Below are 23,477 nucleotides of genomic sequence, written 5' to 3' on the forward strand. Positions count from 1 at the left end.
TGTGGAAGCTCCCACAGCGTGTCTGTCATTCAATATTGTGCTGTATATTGTATCTATGCAAAGATGAACAGACTGTGTGTTCACTGGTCTCTGTGCTGCAGCTCTGATGTCATCATCACTCCCTCCTCCACCCTCAGCAGTCCCAGCATGCTGCTGTGGTGCACCCCACCCTCACTCTACACCTGAGCCACAGACCACACCCTCCACCTCAATATACACAACAGTTTTCTCTGCTGTGGAAATGAGATCAGGAGGAAATCATCATTATTATTATTTAATAAACGCTCACATTAATGTGGGCTTATTTGTTTCATATTAGAAACATTAGTTGAGTGTTTTTAGTATAAAATGGTCAAAGTCCCTCTTTTTGCTCCTCCCCTCACCTGTGGATGGACGGTGCTGTTACCGTGGTGACAGCATGTCCACCCCCACTGAAGATCTCAGTCACTGTGAAACATAGAAAGCTGCTTGTGTGGCCTCTGCCTCACATGTAGATACAGCTACAGGTTTCTCTGTCAGTCAGACTGAAACAGTGTCCTGATGCTGCATCATTCAGCTCTGTGCCCCAGTCAGCATCACTGGGAGCTACCAGTGTTTCTGCCCTTTTCCTGTAACACTACACTCAGCACAGGCTCAGCTGGTATCCAGTGTTGGACTTTGGCTTCAGCTGCTGTGATAGATCCTCTAACATAGTTTTCTTTGACTTCTTCAAATGCAGCTGAACTCCAGCTGGTATTTTCTTGGACTTTGCAGCTGTTTCTGGTCATCAGTTCATTCCTGCAAACCTCTGAAGCTGAACAACAATGATGCTGCATTGCTGGCTAATCCCAAAAGGTTGATTCTGTTCATCTGGACGTTTTCAGAAACGTTTGCTCGCTGATCAGGTGACTTCTTCAGTCTCAGCTGACTGCAGCTTTACAAGCTTACAAACAGCACATTTGCACAATGACTGAAAGCAGCAGCACCTGATATATATGATACTAATATAATACATATACATATATAATCCATACTAATGATGAAGGAACTGAGCTCACAGTCCATTGTTCATTCAGTGAACTACTCAGTTTATTTTGGGCCTCAGAAATGCTCACTCTGTTTGTACATCACTGTCAGCAATAGACTCATTCTGCTGTGTGGACAGGAACACATGTGACATCACTTCCTGTTTGTTTGGGACTGAAGAGGAAGAAGTTTACAAGGAATCATTTAGAAGAGTTTCAAACATCAACTGATTGAATCCATGAATCTGAAAACGTGTTTGTGAGTGAAAGAGACAGACATGTACAGACTGAACTATCTGTTCAACAGTCAGAGTGTTTCTGTAACAGGAGACACTCTTTACACTCCACTCAGCACAGGGACACTGAGGCACCAGGAGTCCAGACTCTAAACCCAGGATAAAGAGTTTGAGTGAATGTGGTGTTGAAGGTGTGGAGGTGGATCAGAGTGTCAGAGGAGACTCTGTAGAAGGACAGAGTGCCAGCAGGACAGTCCACATACACTGCTGCTCTGTTAGAGACAGAGGAGGAGGAGGAGGAGATGGATGTTGATCTCTCATTGTGCCTGACAGACTGAGGACCATCATAATCACAGTACAGACTCCAGGACTGATCATTGAATCCAAACACACAGTCATAACTGTCTCCTTTCCTTCTGATGCTTCTGTAACTCACTGATATATAAACGTCTCCTCTCCACTCGACCTCCCAGTAACAGCGACCAGTCAGACCATCTCTACACAGCAGCTGAGGATGAACATCAAATCTGTCTGGATGATCAGGATATGACTGAACCTCCTTCACATGTGTCACCTTCCTGTTGTTGTCAGACAGTTGGAGCTTTGTGTTCACTGTGTTTGTGTCGATTGTGAGTTGACAGGAATCTGATGGAGAGAACAAACACAATCCAGCTGCAGTTATTGATCCATCATCTGTTCATTGATTGACACTTTGATGATGACTCCTGACATGATGAAGATGGTTGAATGTGTGCTGCTTTGTTTTCATGAATCCCATTAAAAACACACTTACACTTCCTCAGACCTGGTCTCAACCATCGGACTCCAGCAGGCTCCACCCTAAAAGGAGGAGGGGGGTCAGAGCAGCACAGTCAGCATGCACACATGGACATTACATGGCTCTCACACACACACTGTTACACACTGATAAAGGAACCGTCCAACATTTTCACAAATACACTTTAATCCATACGTGGCTCAAACTGCTGATGATTGGACTGATCCTAGATCACTACATCACTGTACTGAATGAAATACAAACTGTGGCCTTCATCATCTTTATATCTCCTGTTTAGGTGGAAAGGACACCTGCCTGCCTTTGCTGCCAGCTGGTTTTCTCCTCTTGGAAACACATTTACCATGGCTGACACTTTATTAGGTACACGGTGCCCACTGTCTCAGGTACAGTTCACCTGTGACCTAATAAAGTGGCGGTCACTTGTTATGAGCCATCTCCCTTCAGCTTTTTTAGCCGACCTGTTTACCTCCAACTTTGTATCAGCAGCAGCGAGCCACAGACCGAGTCCGGCAGGAGCAACAATCCCACCACAACTTCTTCAGAAACGACCTCGTCTGGTTTCATTATTTTATTTCCACACAGAACAGACTGGATGTTATCAGCACACAGAAATCACATGAACTTGTGCATTAAAACATGTTAGTGGATTATCCACCAATAAATGAGGAGATGTTGGACGTGTTAACATATGACAGATTAGGCCTGGGTCTGTGGTACTGTTAGCAAACAGAATATTAACCAGGAACAGCTCGTTCATTTCCATCATTTAAGTTGGCTGATACAAACCACACCTCATCTCTTAATGCACTGAGCTTTCCTCATCTCTGACTCTAACTGACTGCTGGGTCCATGGTGTTCCTCCCCCTGCTGAGAAGCTGCAAACAGCTGCCTTCTTTGCGTCACATACATCAGTCTGTCCACTGTCAATCTTTCCATGACTTTCCCTGGATGAGGTGTTAGAGCTGTAGGCCTGTAACCTGTGGTCTTAGTGGGGTCTTTCCCTGCTTTCACAGTTCTTTCCAGCTTCCTGATATATTCTATTATAGAAGAGCAGCAGAGCCTCCTCTAACTGCTTCATCATGATGTAACACACCTGATCCTCCCCAGGTGAAGTCATTTCACGCATTTAAGAGCTGCTTTGAATTCAAACATTACATTAGAACTATCCTCCTCTCCAGGATTTTCCTGATTTAACATTTCAATATGATTCATTTTTGTTCTCTCACATCTGCCGTCATCACTTCAATTATTCCCACTGTGGATTTGATCAGGTTGTTTGCCCAGCAACTCTACATTTTCCCATCCATACTACCTGTAGCTCATTAACACTATTAATACTGGAAACTGCTGTTGAAGGCTGATGGTGACACTTTCTGGTGAAGAAGTGAATTGCAGTAACAGGACTGGCTGGCTTATGATACACTGGACATTTCCATCAGTGCGTTTATGAAGCCACTGTAAGTAATAACAGGTTTATTACCTGTCAGGACCTTTGTGGATATTAGTTTATTGCATGGCCTGTTAATGTGTGTCGAGAGGAGTTGTTGAAGCTAACAGCATCATTATTGTTGTAACTGTGTAACAGGTGTTATGTAAACTACATTTATATTTCATTGTGGGAGAATCAAAAGCGCTTTGTTTCCTCTGCTCACAGACAACACAGATACACGCATGTATATACAGCCCACGTCCAGCTCTGCATGCACTCCTTCTGCTCCGTTTCTATAGAGAATAAACAGTTTAACACAATCATTCTCCATTGTTTTCAACTCAACCAGCTGCATTTAATGAAGGAGTTTGAATTTACTTTACAACAGCTGCTGTTGTTTCCTGTCTGCATTCATGTTCTTAACTGTACTCCACACATTCTGAACTGGTGTAGTTCTTCCTAAAGTACTGCAGTATTCCTGCCAAGACATCCTTTTAGTTTTCCTAACTGTTTCCTCTGATGCTCGTTGCTATTTTTCCCTCAATGCAAATTCATGCTAAGCTCCTCCATATCCATCCCTGTTTCTAAACCTATAATGATTGCTTTAATGTGTCTTTGGGCTAATTATGAGTCTGTCCACATGTTTGTAGTTCCCCACTTGCTTTGGTTTCTTAGCTCTGATTCTCTGAAATTTATCCTGGAAATCATTTACTGGCATCTCTCCCTCTCACTCCCACTATCCCCAGAATACCAGCGTATTCATCTCCTGGTTTATCATATGGCCTCTTTGCATTTTCTCCAATCATCCCTGTTTCTAGAGTCTCGTCCCATCTGCAGGTAGTCCAAGAGAAACTGCCTCTGCCATTTTTCTTCTTCTTAATCATTGAGTTTTCTCTTCACTTTCTCCATTGGGTCTTCTTAGACTCACTTTCCAGAAAGCAGCAACATTTTTTGTGCCCCATTTTTCAAATTGTGCATCTTACTTCAGCTTAATGTGTTTACTGTTTTGTTTTTACACAGGTCATGTAAAAGAAATCCTACCAGAGACTCGACAAAGCTGAACTGAAAGACAGCACGGGCAATAAATCAGAGCAGCACAGAACTTAAGCACACATATATAAGGTGATTTAACAAATCATGTCTGTTGTAAATGAGTAAGCCATTTATCGACCTGACTCAGGTTTTAAAATCATCATCAGAAAAGACTGAATCCTGACCTGAGAATTCCAAGTGTACACTTTGGACTTTCCACTGCAGAAAACAGAAGCTTCACTCCTGAATCCTGCAGGTTGTTGTTACCCAGGTCCAACTCTGTCAGACTGGAGGACTGGGAGCTCAGGACTGAGGACAGAGCTTCACAGCTTCTGTCTGACAGGTTACAGCCACTCAGTCTGAAGAAAGGATGACAAGAAGACATGAAACACTTGTGTTACAGTATATTCATGGTGCCATGAGGAGCTACTACATTTACAATATTTCAACACTGTTTCAGAACATGCTGGAATCCTTATTGCCTCACGTTACAAAAGTCAAATGTGGGAGTTTACTGTGACTTGCATGGATTCATTTAAAAAAAAAAAACATACACACAATGTTAATTTTTTCCAAATGAAATTGATTAAATTATGTTAATTGATGAAAAAAAAATTGATATTGCTTGATCTGACCTCAGCGTTTCCAATTTGCAGCATTGACTCTTCATTCCAGCAGACAGAAGCTTTAGTCCTGAATCCTGCAAGTTGTTGTTAACCAGGTCCAACTCTGTCAGACGGGAGGACTGGGAGCTCACCACTGAGGACAGTGTTTCACAGCTTCTGTCTGACAGGTTACAACCACTCAGTCTGAAAAAATGATGACAAGAAGATATGAAACACTTGTGTTAAAGTATATTCATGGTGCCATGAGGAGCTACTAAATTTACAATATTTCAACACTGTTTCATGACACGGTGGAATCCTTGTTGCCTCATGTTACAAAAGACAAATGTGGTAGTTTACTGTGACTTGCATGGATTCATTTAAAAAAAAAAACATATACACAATGTTAATTTTTTCCAAATGAAATTGATTAAATGATGTTAATTGATGAAAAAAATAATCGATATTGCTTGATCTGACCTCAGCGTTTCCAGTTTGCAGTATTGACTCTGCATCCCAGCAGACAGAAGCTTCACTCCTGAATCCTGCAGGTTGTTGTTACCCAGATCCAGCTCTGTCAGAAGGGAGGACTGGGAGCTCAGGACTGAGGACAGAGCTTCACAGCTTCTGTCTGACAGGTTACAACCCCTCAGTCTGAAAAAATGATGACAAGAAGATATGAAACACTTGTGTTAAAGTATATTCATGGTGCCATGAGGAGCTACTACATTTACAATATTTCAACACTACAACACTACACAATACAAAAAACTTGAATTTTACAGTGTTTATTTATCGAAAAGAAAAAAAAAAAAAGCTAAATGTCACTGTTAATATTGTCTGGCCGGAAACAGCGGGGGTGTCCAAATTCACAGGCTGCATCCACCTGAGGACCCAGCCTTCGCGGTCTAAGTGGGCCGTGTTCTCGGAAAGCCGGGTAGGCTGGAAGTGAGTGACTGTGAAATTGGACGGGCAGAATTACGTCACGAGCTCTCTCGGTGGACTGGCACTCAGCCGTCTGCTCCTTGCTATCTAAAATATAACCGGACGTTGGCGTAAATTCTCGACCATCTCACACTTCTGTCAGTTTTCTATTTGACATTTATTCAGGTGTGTGAAAACCCCAGAGGAATTCTCCTGAGGGATTAATAAAGTTTTATTTAATCTAATCTAATAACTTTAATCTCAGCTAAACCAATTTACTCAAACACATAAAACAGTGAAAAAAGCCAAACAATAACATTTTTAAGTTATCTAAGTGACTTATACATCATGTTTAACCTGAGTAGCAAAAGTCCGCGGGGGTTTGCTGTTCTCACCGGCTCAGATATTTGAAGTTTACCCAGCGACATTCTTGCCTGAAAATATGTTAAAAGTTTATTTTGTGACCCAGAAAGAGTAATAAGAGCAATATTAAAACTAAGTAGCTGCAGCCATTGTTGGAAACTGGAATTGGCTGGGCCACGCTATGAATTCTGGGATATGGTTTTTCTATTTTGTTTTCCGGGTGGAAAATCAGGAGAAATACGGGAGAATGTTGGCTCCGGGAGATTTTCGGGAGGGGCACTGAAATTCAGGATTCTCCTGGAAATATCGGGAGTGTTGGCATGTATGTTTCCAGGACATGCTGGAATCCTTATTGCCTCATGTTACAAAGACAAATGTGGCAGTTTACTGTGACTTGCATGGATTCATTAAAAAAAAACAAAAAAACATACACGCAATGTTAATTTTTTCCAAATGAAATTGATTAAATGATGTTGATGAAAAAAAAAATTGATATTGCTTGATCTGACCTCAGCGTTTCCAGTTTGCAGTATTGACTCTTCATCCCAGCAGACAGAAGCTTCACTCCTGAATCCTGCAGGTTGTTGTTACCCAGATCCAGCTCTGTCAGACGGGAGGACTGGGAGCTCAGGACTGAGGACAAAGCTTCACAGCTTCTGTCTGACAAGTTACAACCACTCAGTCTGAAATCAAGCGGGAAGGGAGAGAAGATCAACCAAACAAATCAGAGCTTTATTACTTTTTTTGTTGTTTTTAAGCAGAAATCAGTGAGGTGCTGGTAGATTCTGTTCCTTTGGTTTATTACCCAATAACACACACATACACTAATATTTGTGACGTTTGTAATAGCAGCATTTACAATGCAAATCAACAGCGATCACAGATTGAAGGGGCCTGAATAAAACTACAAGGCAGTGATTTTTAAGATGACCTGTTCTTCCAATTTCCAACAACAGATTTCTCCAACCTTACAGTTAAAAATAATTCTTTATCTCATACTGAATCTTGGTGCACCTCCCCCCAGTTTATTAAAATGAAGTGGTACTGAAGTTGCTGTAAGTGATGTGTGATGCCACTGATTTCCTCTCTGATCCAATACAAAGTAAAATTCAGGCTGGTATCTGCGATACTGATGAAAACTATTCCCTCAGAATCAATACAAGACATCATAAGAAAATATGATGTTTTGTATAACATAAAAAGCCTGAATTTTAAAATATTCAGTTAATAATCAAAAACATGTGACTGAAAATAATAAAACTGAGAAACATTTTATGGCCATTGCTACGGGCCATTTGATCCTTTTACAACCATTGCAAGAGCTTGGTTGGCATAGCCGGCAATAAGTTGGATAGTAATAAGTCCGGTGGGTGATGGGCTCCACCAGGGCTGCCCTTTGTCACCGATTCTGTTCATAATTTTTATGTTTAAAGGCTGTATCAAAAGTTCATTCAAGTTACAATATTGTGGTCAAAAGTTCTCCTTTTTTCTTTTATACTATACAACTACGCTGGCTCATGGTTTTAGGACATGGATCTGTCATGGAAGAAATCTATGACCACGTTTAAATTTTAAAAATAAACATGAGTACAAATGTACTCACAGAGCTTTGGTGGAGGCTTTGACCACTGGCAGCAGCCTCAGAAGAGCCTCCTCTGAAGCAGAGTATTTCGTCAGGTCAAACACATCCAGATCTTCTTCTGATGACAGTAAGATGAAGGTCAGAGCTGACCACTGAGCAGGAGACAGTTTACCTGTAGAAAGACGTCCTGATCTCAGGGACTGTTGGATCTCCTCCACTAGAGAACGATCATTCAGTTCATTCAGACAGTGGAACAGATTGATGCTTTTCTCTGCAGACAGATTCTCACTGAGCTTCTTCTTGATGTGCTGAACTGTTTTCTTATTGGTCTGTGAGCTACTTCCTGTCTGTGTCAGCAGACCTCGTAGGAGAGTCTGATTGGTCTGCAGTGAAAGACCCAGGAGGAAGCGGAGGAACAAGTCCAGGTGTCCATTTGGACTCTGCAAGGCCTTGTTCACAGCACTCTGGTGGAGAGATTGAAGTTTTGGTTTGTTAAATAATTTAGATTTCTTGGAGGTTGTTTGTTGTTGTTCCAGCAGATTGAGTCCAGAGTTGATGAAGGTCCGATGGACATGAAGAGCAGCCAGAAACTCCTGAACACTCAGATGGATGAAGCAGAACACCTTGTCCTGGTACAGTCCTCTCTCCTCTTTAAAGATCTGTGTGAACACTCCTGAGTACACTGAGGCTGCTCTGATATCGATGCCACACTCTGTCAGGTCTGATTCATAGAAGATCAGGTTTCCTTTCTGCAGCTGATCAAAAGCCAGTTTTCCCAGAGACTCCATCATCTTCCTGCTCTCTGGACTCCAGTGTGGATCTGTCTCAGCTCCTCCATCATACTTGACCTTCTTCACTTTGGCCTGAACCACCAGGAAGTGGATGTACATCTCAGTCAGGGTCTTGGGCAGCTGTCCTCCCTCTCTGGTTTCCAGCACATCCTCCAGAACTGTAGCAGTGATCCAGCAGAAGACTGGGATGTGGCACATGATGTGGAGGCTTCGTGATGTCTTGATGTGGGAGATGATCCTGCTAGCCTGCTCCTCATCTCTGAATCTCTTCCTGAAGTACTCTTCCTTCTGTGGGTCAGTGAACCCTCTTACCTCTGTCACCATGCCAACACAGTCAGGAGGGATCTGATTGGCTGCTGCTGGTCGTGTGGTTATCCAGAGGCGAGCAGAGGGAAGCAGTTTCCCCCTGATGAGGTTTATCAGCAGCACATCCACTGAGGTGGACTTTCTAGGGTCAGTTAGGATTGTAGTTTTGTGGAAGTCCAGAGGAAGTCGACACTCATCCAGACCATCAAAGATGAACACAACCTGGAAGTCTTCAAAGCTGCAGATTCCTGCTTCTTTGGTTTCAGTAAAGAAGTGATGAACAAGTCCCACCAAGCTGAACTTTTCCTCTTTCAGCACATTCAGCTCTCTGAAAGTGAATGGAAATATGAACTGGATGTCCTGGTTGGCTTTGTCTTCAGCCCAGTCCAGGCTGTATTTCTGTGTTAAGACTGTTTTCCCAATGCCAGCCACTCCCTTTGTCAGCACTGTTCTGATTGGTTCATCTCTTCCAGGTGAGGCTTTAAAGATGTCTTCTTGTCTGATGGTTGTTTCTGGTCTGTCTGGTTTCCTGGATGCTGTTTCAATCTGTCTGACCTCATGTTCATCATTGACCTCTGCAGTCCCTCCCTCTGTGATGTAGAGCTCTGTGTAGATCTGATTCAGAAGGGTTGGGTTTCCTGCTTTAGCGATGCCCTCAAACACACACTGGAACTTCTTCTTCAGGGTGGATTTAAGGTTACGATGACAAACTGCAGCTTGAAGTTCTGAATGAGAAGAAAAATAAACACTGTAGAATATTTAGCTGATTTAGAGTTTAGAAATGTGTTAAAATATAATGTAGAACTGTTGTAGAGACACTGACACTGCCCTCACTATAATGAAGGCTGATTGTAGGAGTAGATTGTAGGAGACCTCTCCCCCACTGAGTGGAAATTCCCCAGAGGATGTTTTAGGGTGGGGGTCTCAACATTTGTAACTGTGGTCTGGAAGTGAGAGGGGTTTTATGACCTCTAGGGAGTTACCTACACCCACAGTGTTTTAACTGTCACGCGCACACAGTCACACACGAGCACTTACATAGACACATGGGAACGTGCACATGTAGGCATTCATGTGCTCGTGCACATAGACACAGACAGAGTTTGCAGCACACCGTAGGGGGTTTTATGATGGGGTCACTTCTATAAAGCTGGCTGTAACTAACAAAGGGGTGAAGACTTTTGCAGAGGGACACCGGCCTTGTCTTCCCTTCTAGAAGTGCTTGCTTAAATGAAGATGAGTAAAAGATGAGTAAATGAAGATGAGTAAAAGATGAGTAAATGAAGATGAGTAAAGATGAATAAAGATTTTGTAAAAATGACTACTGAGTCCGGTGCCATCTCTGGATGCTTGAGGAATAAAAAGAACCGGGGTAAAACTGATTTCTCAACAGTTTTGGTGCCGAAACCCTTGGATTCGCTCGAGGTGCAGAGATGAATTGGCAGAGCTGAGATCGTGAAACGAGGCGAACAGAGAGCTAGCTCACATGATTAAAAGGTAAGCACGACCTGTTTATTTTCGAACCGTGCATATTGTTTAAAGCCTAAATTATCTGTTCGCTAAGTTGAACGTATCCCAGTGTAAATTCACTCAGTAGAAAAAAAAGGCTGCTAGCGTCCGTCTCAGTGCGTTAAAGCAAGATACTTTTGCTAAGAACTCAGGTTGATGTTTAGCATACTGTGAGCGACTAAAGCAAGAGACTTTTGATAAGAACTCAGGTTGATGTTTAGCGCCCCGTAAGGACATCTCGGTGCGTTAAAGCAGCAGACGTTTGTTACGGATTAATAGAATCGGTGTTTCATCCGTGGCGGTGTGTGATCCGTCTTAGTTATTAGGAAAAGTGGCGGAGTATGATCCGTCTTAGTTATTAGGAAAAGTGGCGGTGTGTGATCCGTCTTAGTTATTAGGAAAAGTGGCGGTGTGTGATCCGTCTTAGTTATTAGAAAAAGTGGCGGTGTGTGATCCGTCTTAGTTATTAGGAAAAGTGGCGGTGTGTGATCCGTCTTAGTTATTAGGAAAAGTGGCGGTGTGTGATCCGTCTTAGTTATTAGAAAAAGTGGCGGTGTGTGATCCGTCCCCGTGTGTTAAAGCAAGAAATGTGTGTTACTATTAGTTAGAAAGCGGGGTTTAAGGTTTTGTGGCGGCTGAGGGCCGTGTTTATGTTCTGAGTTTGGCAACTCAACCCATCTTCGGACGCGTCGTTGGGTCCTGTGGGACAGGAGCTAGGTTGGTAACCTGGGATATTGGGAATGCCTTAAATAACTAAAGCTAGGTGTTGGATCCTAGTCGCGGTTGATAACATGCATGAGAGTGGGGGCAAGTTGCTTCTTAGTGAGAGTACGACTGCTTGGCTCAGCCCACTGACTGCAGTGTGTGTAGATTGCGTGTGTGTGTGAAAGCGCCGTTAGAGTCGGCGTCTCGTCTGAAGTACGGGAGTCGATTGAAGTGTTTGTGGTGTGTAGAAATCGCGGCAGGAGGCCGTGTCACGAATTTTTGCAAACTGTGAAGTCAATTGGGGGTTTAATTTGGTTTTACATTTTTTTAGGGGAAGATAAACCGCGGTATCGAGTCCGTGGCGCAGTTTGAATAATTTGTGAGGCGCACGAGCGGACGGCACCAGCTCTGTGTGCCGCTTAGGGCGTTGTCCGGAATAAGCAGAGGAAGAAGTGTCTCGCAGAAAGTTTGAATGGGACTGCGAGAAGCATGAAGTGTGTGTGAGCCAGCCTCGAGGGGCGGGTTCACAGGTGGAACGAACGAAGAGTAAAATGTGCGTGTGTGTGAGAGAGAAAGAAAAGGTGGGGGCGAGTGACCAGCCTGTGAGTGTGTGTGAATTCCTTGATGACAAAGAGGGAGACAAAGTAGATTAGTTGATTTTCTGTGAAATAATAAATAGTTAAGAAATCGTAGTGATCAAAGAGGAGAAAGTGAGCTAAAGTAAATAAAGCAAATTAAAAAGTGGATTAGTGTTAGAGTAATGATAAATAAATTGATAAAATTAACAGTGACATTTAAAGGTGACCAAGTACTCAAGGATGAATGGAGAATTTGATTGCTGACTGTATGAGAGCTGTTGGGGTGAAAGGAAAATGAGGTTGGAGGAGTGAGTTAACAGGTTAATGTGTGGGTGTAAAACAATGGGGTAATAAAAAAAAAGAGAAAGAAAATGATGAAAACAAAGAAAATAAAAAGTGTGGAAGTGTGAGTGGGAAATTGTCTCCAACTGGGGGAAGCAGTGACGCTACAGGCAACCTTCTTCCCCTGCTGGACACAAAATAAAACATAATTTGGAGTGTGGTGGATGAAAATAATTAACAACAACATCAAGAAGATTTTTGTGTTTGCGGTTAAGACCAAATAAAATTTTATTTTTGGGGTTTAAAGTCAGTAGAGTTCAAAACAAAATAAGTAGAGATGTGTTGCTTTAGGAGTGATGAAAACATATGCAGTCACAGTGACTAATGAAAGTCTCTCAGTCTGTTGATTACAGGTGGGGAACGGACCTGGATCAATTCTCCACGGGCAGCAGTCGGAAGAAAATTATAGGTTAAAATCATTAGAAAAAATAGAAACACCCAGCCAGAATTTTTTGGCTGAATTGTTTTGCAGCTTCTCATCCTCGTCCTGAACAAGCGAGCTCCAAGGAAGCTGATCTCTCCCTGAAGACACCAAGTGCAGTTTCAGAAGCACGAGCATGAACATCAACAGTGGACAGGAGTCCAAGAGACAATACCAGAGTTCTGAGCAGAGAGGTCCAGCAGCGCTGTGGGCAAACGGCATCAGAAAGAGAAGATCCACCATCTAGATTGGATGGATGGAGATGCGTTTCCAGCAAGCTGCAACCTCACTGTGTGTGAAGGACTTTTGAGAAGACTGTCTGAGTTTGACACTTGCCATGTTTGGAGCGAGATGGCAATGAAAGAGACAGTGGGACAAAGAGATACACGGGACAAAGCTGAAGAAAACTGACTGCCATTGGACTGTAAAGTGGGAGAGAAAGGAGCAGAAGAGGGCTGAGGCTGCTGTTTTAGTGTGGGGAATCAAATTGGGTTAAGGAATCCAGGGAGACAAGCGACCGCCTGGAAGTGGAGGATTGACACAGTGTCCAGACCACCACAAAAGGGGGAGGAAGACAAGCACTGAGGTATGCAAGTGTACTGTTAGAAAAATGGAAAGGTGACACCACACATGCAGATAATATGCACCAGAGATAACACAAAATCATACACAAAGTGTTACACATTAAAAGAGGGTATTTGTAGAAGGGGTTGACAACACACAGTGTGGTTGCCGATGGTAACCTGCAAGCATTTGGGGTTTAGCTGTGCCTGACTATGACAGAGTTTTTCATTTAGATGTTTCTGAAACAAAATTTGGAGTGAACGGAGTTTTGTTTCAGAAAAAAGGGGGAAGGTACATAAAAGGTTACATAAAAACAGAAAATGTATTAACCCGACTAACACACACACACATGTAATGAAGATCAAACACAATTTTAAGTAGGTAATACTGTTACCATCATCCTGTCTGGTTTATTGAGTGGGTTGAGAACTGATACATAGACGACTGAATTAGTATTATTTTGGGGAACATGATAGCAGGGGTGAACAGAATCCTGCAGCCAGAGTTTAAATGAGTGAAACTAACAGATTTTTGTTTTGTTTTGTTTTTTGTTTTTTTTGTTACTGAACTATGGGTGTTTTCTCACCTATAAGAGAAAGAATATTCTGTGACAAGTCTTAAGACCGGGCTTCTGTATTTTTTCTTTTTTCTTTTGTTTTTCAGTTTTATTTGTCATTTTTTATTTTTATTTTATTTTTTAAACAGTGCACTGATTTTTGTTTGTGAATTTCTTCTCTTTAAGGTGATCTGCACGTCGGGAATTAAAAGTGCTACACGTCGTCAAGAAAATTGTTACAAGTGAGTTTCTCCACATTAAAATGGGCTCAGGAGAAACTTATTTGGGACAATTAGAAAATGAGAGTCCCTGCCTAAAAAGGATTCAGCGATGTAATCCGATCTAAAGTTTTTCTTTTTCTTTTGAAATGACGTCATTTTGCTGAGAGTGGAAACTAAATGCGACGATAGGTTCCACTATCAGCAAAGAAAGAAAGAATGGATGAATGAATGGAAATAAAAATAAACTGACTGACTGGTAAAAGCTGACAAGACTTGACCACGACTCAAGGTTAACCTCCACCTAGACAGGACAAAAGGGTGGATGAATTTATGTGTTTCCTTTTACAGGAGCAGAAAGATGACAGCAACATCCGAGGTTGCGTGATGGTTTAACCTTTTAAATGCCACTTTCTGTGTTTGGGAATCTACCAGGGGTGTGTTATTCATGGGCTTGTGTTCCTCACAGAAGTTAATGTGAGAAAGTGTGTACACACCTGCGCAGCGCTAACATTTGCATTCTCTTTTCTACAGCATTACAGTTCTTCATGTGATTTGATGATGTGATTTCTAACAGAACAATTGGTGGATGTTTGTTTCTCTACTACAGGTTATGAGTTGGTGATGCTGTTACACTGTGTTTTTGGGAAAATGTGAAGGTTATTTTGATGATGTGAATAACATTCTTTCCACAGCTATGGATGGCTAACTTTATGGTCTTTTTACGGCACCTCTGGAATGTGGATGGCCGACGCCTGCCAACCACACGATCCATGTGTGCTGCTAATGTTTGTTTTTTCTAAGAGTGCATTGTGGAGGATTCAGCAGAAGTGGACAAGTGACATGAGAAAAACAAATAAGGGATGCAGTGTTTATGGAATAGTTGAAGATGGGCTATTGAGCTCATAGTGATAAAATGGGTGGAGTGACATTGTTTAAGGAAAGTCACAGATTAAATTGTGGAATAAATTGGGATGATTCATGATTTGGGACAAATTATGGTAATAATAGTGATTTAATGATTGGAGAAAACCTGCACATGATACTTGTCTGTTATGCTGAGTACTTTATCACTCTCATGATCTATAGTTGGTTGCAAATGTGAAGTTTGATTTAACAGATTTGTCTTCCAGGTTACAGGCTCCAGGTGGAGCTGGGAGTTAAACAAGCTTAACATGTGACAGCAAATTCCTAATGTTGTAAACCTCAACATCTGGCAATAAACCCATTCTGATTCTGATTCTGATTCTGATTAATGTTTTTACACAGGGTTACAGGTTGGAGTATGGCTGCTCCAAGTGGGAAACCCTGGAGATTGTTTTAGAGAGAATGTGCAACATTCTTGTGCATGTCTCATTGGGGAGTTGACACGTGGCGAAAGCCGTGTGGCGAGAGGTGTGTTATTTTTGAAATTGTAGATGTCGTGAGGTGCCATGAGGAGAGGGAGTGGCTGAGAGGATCGTCCACAAGATGGGAGCTGAGGCCAGGAGAGAGGCTTCAGGAGGATCAGAGATCATCTTCAGCACAGCAGACATCACACAGAGAGCTGTGCTACTGAGCTTCCAGGAGATCAAGAGGAGACTTCCCACAGCAAAATCTTAAATAAAATGAGAGAGTCAATGTTGACGCTGAGGAAGACAACTAAGGTGTACGACGTGCTCTGCCTTAAACCTTCAGCAGCGTTGGAACATGAGAACCTGAGGGATGGAGAGAGCGTGCCAAGCTCTAAAAGTGACAGCGCAGAGGAAGTCCAGCGATGGAATTGTGTTTCTGTGTGAGGCACAAATACTAAGAGACTGGGAAATAGTTGACACCACTTTTCCCAAGGATGAAGATCACCTAAAGTGTGTCACTTTGCCATGCAGATTTGATGCTCTGCAGAGAAGCCTTATGTGAGGGAGAGATGTAAATAGACAAGCCTTTTATCTACATTTAAATCATGTCAACTTCTCTAGGCTGGTTGAGGGGGAATTGGAGAGAAACGGTAGTGTTAGGTGTGACTGTGGTTATTGTAACTGTGATTTTTCTTACAAGTGAATTGCCCAGAGACAGACCTGAATCCATTCCAGCGACTCCACCATCACAGGCCACGGTGAAGCGAACCAAACGTAGTGAAACAGGTAAATCAGATGAGTGTTTTGATTATTATGGCGGTATAGAGCTGGACTACATTAAAGGGTCCACAACCTCGTATACATTTAATCTTTGTTCTGTCATTAAATGCAAGGGCTTGCTGAGCAGTTGGGTCCAACATCTTTAATGGCAGTACAAAATCGGATGGCGTTAGATATGTTGTTGGGAGAAAAAAGGGGGCGTTTGCGCGATGTTTGGGGCTATGTGTTGTACTTTTATTCCAAATAATACAGCTCCCGATGGCTCTGGGACCCGAGCGCTGGAAGGTCTGAGAACGTTGTCCATTACAATGCATGAGCATTCGGGAGTGGATAACCCGTTGGAAGCATGGATGACCTCTGTCTTTGGGCAATGGAAAGGTTTCATTATGTCAATTATGGTTTTTTTGTTTGTTTTCATTGCAGTATCAGTGACATGTGGGTGTTGTTGTGTGCCTTGTATCAGAGCCTTGTTCGTAAGACTCATCAATCGTGCTGTGGGAGAGTCTGATACAAAGGCAGACACCATGATGCCACTTTTGGGAAATGGGGAGTCACCGTATGAAAACATTATGGTGAGGGATTTAGTTTAGTTTTATCTGCCATAGGGCAGATAAAAAGGGGGATTTGTAGAATATTTAGCTGATTTAGAGTTTAGAAATGTGTTAAAATATAATGTAGAACTGTTGTAGAGACACTGACACTGCCCTCACTATAATAAAGGCTGATTGTAGGAGTAGATTGTAGACCTCCCCCACCTGAGTGGAAATTCCCCAGAGGATGTTTTGGGTGGGGGTCTCAACATTTGTAACTGTGGTCTGGAAGTGAGAGGGGTTTTATGACCTCTAGGGAGTTACCTACACCCACAGTGTTTTAACTGTCACGCGCACACAGTCACACACGAGCACTTACATAGACACATGGGAACGTGCACATGTAGGCATTCATGTGCTCGTGCACATAGACACAGACAGAGTTTGCAGCACACCGTAGGGGGTTTTATGATGGGGTCACTTCTATAAAGCTGGCTGTAACTAACAAAGGGGTGAAGACTTTTGCAGAGGGACACCGGCCTTGTCTTCCCTTCTAGAAGTGCATGCTTAAATGAAGATGAGTAAAAGATGAGTAAATGAAGATGAGTAAAAGATGAGTAAATGAAGATGAGTAAAGATGAATAAAGATTTTGTAAAAATGACTACTGAGTCAAAAAAAAATGCCAAAAAAAATTGGCATTTAAAGGAAGATACAACCAATCAATTGAGTCCTCCTCCTTGAATCGCTACCTTATTGTGGTGGGGGGGTTTGTGTGTCCCAGGGATCCCAGGGGCTATGTTGTCTGGGGGCTTTTGCCCCCTGGTAGGGTCTCCCATGGCAAATTGGTCCTGGGTGAGGGACCAGACAAAGAGCGATTCAGAAGACCCTTATGAAAAGGACATCGAAGGAACAGTTTACCCTGCCCGGGATAGGGTTACCGGGGCCCCGCCCTGGAGCCAGGCCTGGGGAGGGTGCCCGAGGGCGAGCGTCTGGTGGCCGGGCCTTAGTCTGTGGGGCCCGGCCGGGCACAGCCCGAAGAGGAGACATGGGCCCATCCTCCCGCAGGCCCACCACCCGCAGGAGGCGCCATAGGGGTCGGGTGCATTGTGTGCCAGGTGGCAGCCAGGAGCGGAGACCCTGGTGGACTGACCCCCGGCTGCCAAGACTGGCAATAGGGACATGGAATGTCACCTCTATGGTGGGGAAGGAGCCTGAGTTAGTGCGTGAGGTTGAGAGGTACCGGCTAGATATAGTCGGGCTCGCCTCTACGCATGGCTTGGGCTCTGGAACCAGTCTCCTGGAGAGGGGCTGGACTCTGTCTCAGTCTGGAGTTGCCCCTGGTGAGAGGCGGCGGGCTGGGGTGGGTATTCTAATATCCCCTCGGCTTGCTGCCGGTACGTTGGGGTTTTTCCCGGTGGACGAGAGGGTTTGTTCCCTGCGCCTTAGGGTCGGGAAACGGGTCCTGACTGTCATCTGCGCTTATGCGCCGAGTGGCAGTTCAGAGTACCCAGCCTTCTTAGAGTCCCTGGGGTGGGGGTGGGGGGGTGCTGGAAGGTGCTCCACCTGGAGACTCTGTTGTCCTGCTGGGAGACTTCAATGCTCACGTGGGTAACGACAGTGGGACCTGGAGGGGCGTGATTGGGAGGAACGGCCTCCCTGATCTGAACCCGAGCGGTGCTTTGTTATTGGACTTCTGTGCTAATCACAGTTTGGCCATAACGAACACCCTGTTCGAACATAAGAGTGTCCATAAGTGCACGATGATCGATTTCGTAATCGTATCACCAGACCTGCGACCATATGTTCTGGACACTCGGGTAAAGAGAGGGGCTGAGCTGTCAACTGATCACCACCTGGTGGTGAGTTGGATCAGGTGGCGGGGGAGGACGCTGGACAGACCTGGTGCACCTAAACGCGTAGTGAGGGTGTGCTGGGAACGTCTAGCAGAGGCCCCAGTCCGCGAGATCTTCAACGCACACCTCCGGCAGAGCTTCAACAGCATTCCGAGGGAGACTGGGGACATTGAGTCCGAATGGACCATGTTCACAGTCTCCATTGCCGAAGCTGCTGCATTGAGCTGCGGCCGCAAGGTGGTTGGTGCCTGCCGTGGTGGTAATCCCCGAACCAAATGGTGGACACCAGAGGTGAAGGGAGCCACCAGGCTGAAGAAGGAGTCCTATCGGGCTTGGTTAGCCTGTGGGACTCCGGAGGCAGCCGACAGGTATCGACAGGCCAAGCGGAGTGCGGCTCGGGCAGTGGCTGAAGCAAAAACTCGGGTGTGGGAGGAGTTCGGAGAGGCCATGGAAAAAGACTTTCGGACTGCCTCGAAGAGATTCTGGCAAACCGTCAGGCGTCTCAGGAGGGGAAAGCGGTGCTCTACCTGCACTGTGTATAGTGCTGGCGGAGTGCTGCTGACGTCGACTGAGAAAATTGTCAGGCGGTGGAAGGAATACTTCGAGGACCTCCTTAATCCCACTGACACGTCTTCCGAGGAGGAAGCAGAGTCTGGGGATGAGGGGAATGACCCGCCAATTTCCGGGGGCGAGGTCACTGAGGCAGTTAAACAACTCCTTGGTGGCAGAGCCCCTGGTGTTGATGAGGTCCGCCCCGAGTTCCTGAAGGCTCTGGACGTTGTAGGGCTGTCCTGGTTGACACGCCTCTGCAATGTTGCGTGGAGATCAGGGGCAGTACCTGTGGACTGGCAGACCGGGGTGGTGGTCCCCATCTTTAAGAAGGGGACCGGAGGGTGTGTTCCAACTACAGGGGGATCACACTCCTCAGCCTCCCTGGGAAAGTCTATGCCAGGGTGCTAGAAAGGAGAGTTCGTCCGCTAGTCGAACCTCGGATACAGGAGGAACAATGCGGTTTTCGTCCTGGTCGCGGAACACTGGACTAGCTCTTTACCCTCTCGAGGATACTTGAGGGTGCATGGGAGTTTGCCCAACCAGTCTACATGTGTTTTGTGGACTTGGAGAAGGCATTCGACCGTGTCCCTCGGGGTGTCCTTTGGGAGGTGTTGCGGGAGTATGGGGTGTCTGGCCCATTGCTACGGGCCATTCGATCCCTATACAACCGTTGCAAGAGCTTGGTTCGCATTGCCGGCAATAAGTCGGACTCGTTCCCGGTGGGTGACGGGCTCCGCCAGGGCTGCCCTTTGTCTCCGGTTCTGTTCATAATTTTTATGGACAGGATTTCTAGGCGCAGCCAAGTGGCGGAGGGCTTTCGCTTTGGTGGCCTCAGAATCTCATCTCTGATTTTTGCGGATGATGTGGTTCTGTTGGCTTCATCGGGTGAGGGCCTCCAGCTCGCACTGGAATGGTTCGCAGCCGAGTGTGAAGCAGCGGGAATGAGGATCAGCACCTCCAAATCTGAGGCCATGGTTCTCAGCCGGAAAAGGGTGGAGTGCCCACTCCGGGTCGGGGATGAGTTCCTGCCCCAAGTGGAGGAGTTCAAGTATCTCGGGGTCTTGTTCGCGAGTGATGGGAGAAGGGAGCCGGAGATCGACAGACGGATTGGGGCTGCAGCTGCAGTAATGCAGACGCTGCACCGGTCCGTCGTGGTGAAGAGGGAGCTGAGTGTAAAAGCGAAGCTCTCAATTTACCGGTCAATCTACCGGGAGGAGGCCCCGGGGCAGACCCAGGACACGCTGGAGAGATTATATCTCTCGGCTGGCCTGGGAACGCCTTGGTATTCCCCCGGATAAGCTGGAGGAGGTGGCTGGGGAGAGGGAGGTCTGGGCCTCTTTGCTTAGGCTGCTGCCCCCGCGACCCGGCCTCGGATAAAGCGGATGAAGATGGATGGATGGACTACTGAGTCCGGTGCCATCTCTGGATGCTTGAGGAATAAAAAGAACCAGGGTAAAACTGATTTCTCAACAACACTCAATTCCAAAAAGAACTAATCTTTAAAACATGTTGCTCCATCTTCCATCTCTGGAAAATTTTCATTTATCCAAAACTTTAAATCTTTACAGAAATCCTCTTACTGCTCTGCAGACGGTCAGCCAGCTCCTCCTGCTTCATTCTCCTCAGGAAGTCCACTGTGATCTTCACAAATGCCTCTCTGCTGCTGCTCCTCTGACTCTCTAAGCATTCTGGGTAATCTGGACTCAGAACCTTCTGGATCTTCTTCTGCTCGTTCTTCACAAAAGTGATGATGTTGTCCTCCAGCAGCTGGAACAGAATATTTATGAATGAGCCAATCAGGCTGAAATCATGGAGCCAAACATCAGATCCATGTTGGACACACTGACGATCCACTGGTCTACAAAGAGCAGCATGGAGACGACTGTGAACAGAACAGATGTAACAGTAGTTGTTGTTGTACATGTACAGACCATAAATATGGAGTCCAGCTGTGTTTGATGCTGCTGGGCAGACTGACCACTGGGAACCTCTGAGCTCTGCTGGTCCACTCTGTGGAGGAACCATGAAGGATTAGATCAACACAGGATAAAGATCCACGAGTTTCTGCTCAAATAACTTTATCTGAAAAAAGTTTGTCAAGCTTTAAACTCTCAGATTGTGAACATATCAGTAATTTTCAGTCTCTCAGTGGTGATGTCAGGGATGATTTTGAAGAAGCTCATCAAACTGAACCATCAGCAGATCACTGCTCCAAAACCAGAACATGATCCGAGGTCTCCCTCCACCACCAGAACACCAGCTTTACTAACGTGGTAGATCAGTGTAGTACAGATCAATAACTGATGAGTCATTTGATCAAAATCACTGAGTGCTTCACGTCTGACCCTCTGATGCTTCTGTAGACATTTTGCATATTTAATGAATGGCTGGATTTTGATCTTTGGACCGGTCACTCCTCACAGATGGACAGCTGGACCCTGCAGACTCTGCTCTGTCCTCCTCTTCCTCCATCATCATCTTCAGTCAGTCTGAGAGGTAAACCACAAACACTCAGTGAGTTCACATTAACACTCAGTGAGTTACAGTCGCTGACCTCTGACCTGTCATGTGACCTAGAAACCAGGTCACATGATTCACATCAGCTCACACACACTTTCTACCTTCACCTGCAGAGGAAACACAAATCATTTATGTGCACATCAACTGAAATCCTCCTTTCCATCATGTGTGCTGTCCAAATATCAGCTGCTTCTTTCCTGCTTCATCTCAGTGTCAGCTGAATATAGTCAGACAGCAGTGTGAGGCAGAGGAAGCTGCCATCAGCTGCTCTGCTATCAGTCCACTAGATCGAGCCTGAAGCACACACGATGCATTCACTGACACACACCGATTCACTATTAATAAGAAAAATTAGAAGTGACAGTTTGTTTCTGTACTTGTGTTGATGTGGACGTTGTGGAATGTTTCCTCTGTCAGTGCGCCCCAGGGTGGCTGTGGCTACAACGTAGCTGCCATCACACCAGTGTGTGAATGGGTGGATGACTGGATGTGACAAGCGCTTTGGGGTCCTTAGGGATGAGTAAAGCACTATACAAATACAGGCCATTTACCATTATGTAATTAAGTCCGTCTAAATATCAAACCCAACAACCTTTGTATTGTTGTCATAATTACTTCCTGTTGAAGCAAATCCAATATTTGTAATGAAGGATTTTTAAACAGATAACGTCAGCATGTTTAATTCAGTTCTACACTACATTCAATTCAATTCAATTTTATTTATATAGCGCCAAATCACAACAAAAGTCGCCTCAAGGCACTTCATAGATATGCATGCATATGGATGCATATCCACCTGCACTGTAATTATAAAGACCCCTGACCTCCAACAGCTGTTGACACAGTAACTGGTTATGGTCAAACAGATGTGTCCACCTCGCAGCAGTTACTGTGGAACAGCAGCTGAGCTCATTCTGCAGTCAGTGTGTCAGTGAGAGCAGCAGCTCCTCTCCACCTCCTCCACAGACTGATGGAGGCAGGAAAATCACTCTGGATTCTAATGATGAACAGATCAGTCCTGAGTTTGATGACATGGAGCTGACACGTGTCACATTTACTGAATCCTGAAATCACATGAATGAAGAATTCCACTAACAACTGCCAACACCCTAAAACGGAGCTGCAGCACAGTGGCCAAGACCATACAGCAGTTTAACCCTTTAAGACCTACCATAGAACCAAGTCCGCCAGAGCTTATCTTTATATTTTTACATGCTGTGGAGCCATTTTTGGGAACATTTTGAGTTGTTATACATCAATACAACCATTATAGTCCAAATTTTATTAATATGTATGCATTAAGTGCATAGTAATTACATAAATTGCAAAAAAGTGCAATATAGTACAAAAAAATTGAAATTCGTTTTTGTTGTTTTTACATACATTTCTAGTTAGAGAAATTTGAGAGGCTTATCCCTCTAAACTCTAAATACAAAAACGTTGCACAAGATAGTTTCCCACCATAGGAAATTTATTTTGAGTGTCTTCATAGTTTTATTTTTGAAATACACCAATTTTTATATACTGCAGGAAAACGTAAATAATAATGGATTGGACTGCATTTATATAGCGCTTTTCTAGGTACCCAAAGCGCTTTACAATTCCGCTATTCATTCACTCTCACATTCACACACTGGTGGAAGCAGCTACAGTTGTAGCCACAGCTGCCCTGAGGCAGACTGACAGAAGCGAGGCTGCCATATCGCGCCATCGGCCCCTCTGGCCAACACCAGTAGGCGGTAGGTAGGGTAAAGTGTCTTACCCAAGGACACAACGACCAGCACAGAGAGAGCTGGGGATCGAACCGGCGATCTTCCGGTTACAGATGAGCTTCCCAAACCCCTGAACCACGGTCGCCCAATAAATATAATGCAAATTTGCCAAAAAAAACAGCATGTGCATTAAAATAAACTCTTTCCAGCAGTGCAATTTGAGTTCTAAAC

The 23,477-nt window shown here is 44.6% G+C and overlaps 1 protein-coding gene across 1 annotated transcript in view; it reads right to left on the minus strand.

The window, feature by feature from the left end:
- Positions 1 to 426: 426 nt before the first annotated feature.
- The window catches only part of LOC308401874 (protein NLRC3-like), a 171,752-nt gene continuing 148,701 nt past the window's right edge, over positions 427 to 23,477 (minus strand). Inside the window, exons 3-11 of the mRNA XM_080890328.1 lie at positions 20,946 to 21,024; positions 20,595 to 20,781; positions 7,996 to 9,796; positions 6,902 to 7,075; positions 5,586 to 5,759; positions 5,136 to 5,309; positions 4,686 to 4,859; positions 2,034 to 2,080; positions 427 to 1,885 (exon numbers count right to left, since the gene is read on the minus strand). Of these exons, the coding sequence (XP_080746454.1) occupies positions 1,353 to 1,885; positions 2,034 to 2,080; positions 4,686 to 4,859; positions 5,136 to 5,309; positions 5,586 to 5,759; positions 6,902 to 7,075; positions 7,996 to 9,796; positions 20,595 to 20,781; positions 20,946 to 20,948 (3,267 nt within the window). The 5' untranslated portion in view covers positions 20,949 to 21,024 and the 3' untranslated portion in view covers positions 427 to 1,352. The remainder of the gene's footprint in view (positions 1,886 to 2,033; positions 2,081 to 4,685; positions 4,860 to 5,135; positions 5,310 to 5,585; positions 5,760 to 6,901; positions 7,076 to 7,995; positions 9,797 to 20,594; positions 20,782 to 20,945; positions 21,025 to 23,477) is intronic.

The sequence above is a fragment of the Rhamphochromis sp. 'chilingali' genome (genome assembly GCF_963969265.1).
Source record: "Rhamphochromis sp. 'chilingali' genome assembly, chromosome: 9".
Classification (NCBI taxonomy): domain Eukaryota; kingdom Metazoa; phylum Chordata; class Actinopteri; order Cichliformes; family Cichlidae; genus Rhamphochromis; species Rhamphochromis sp. 'chilingali'.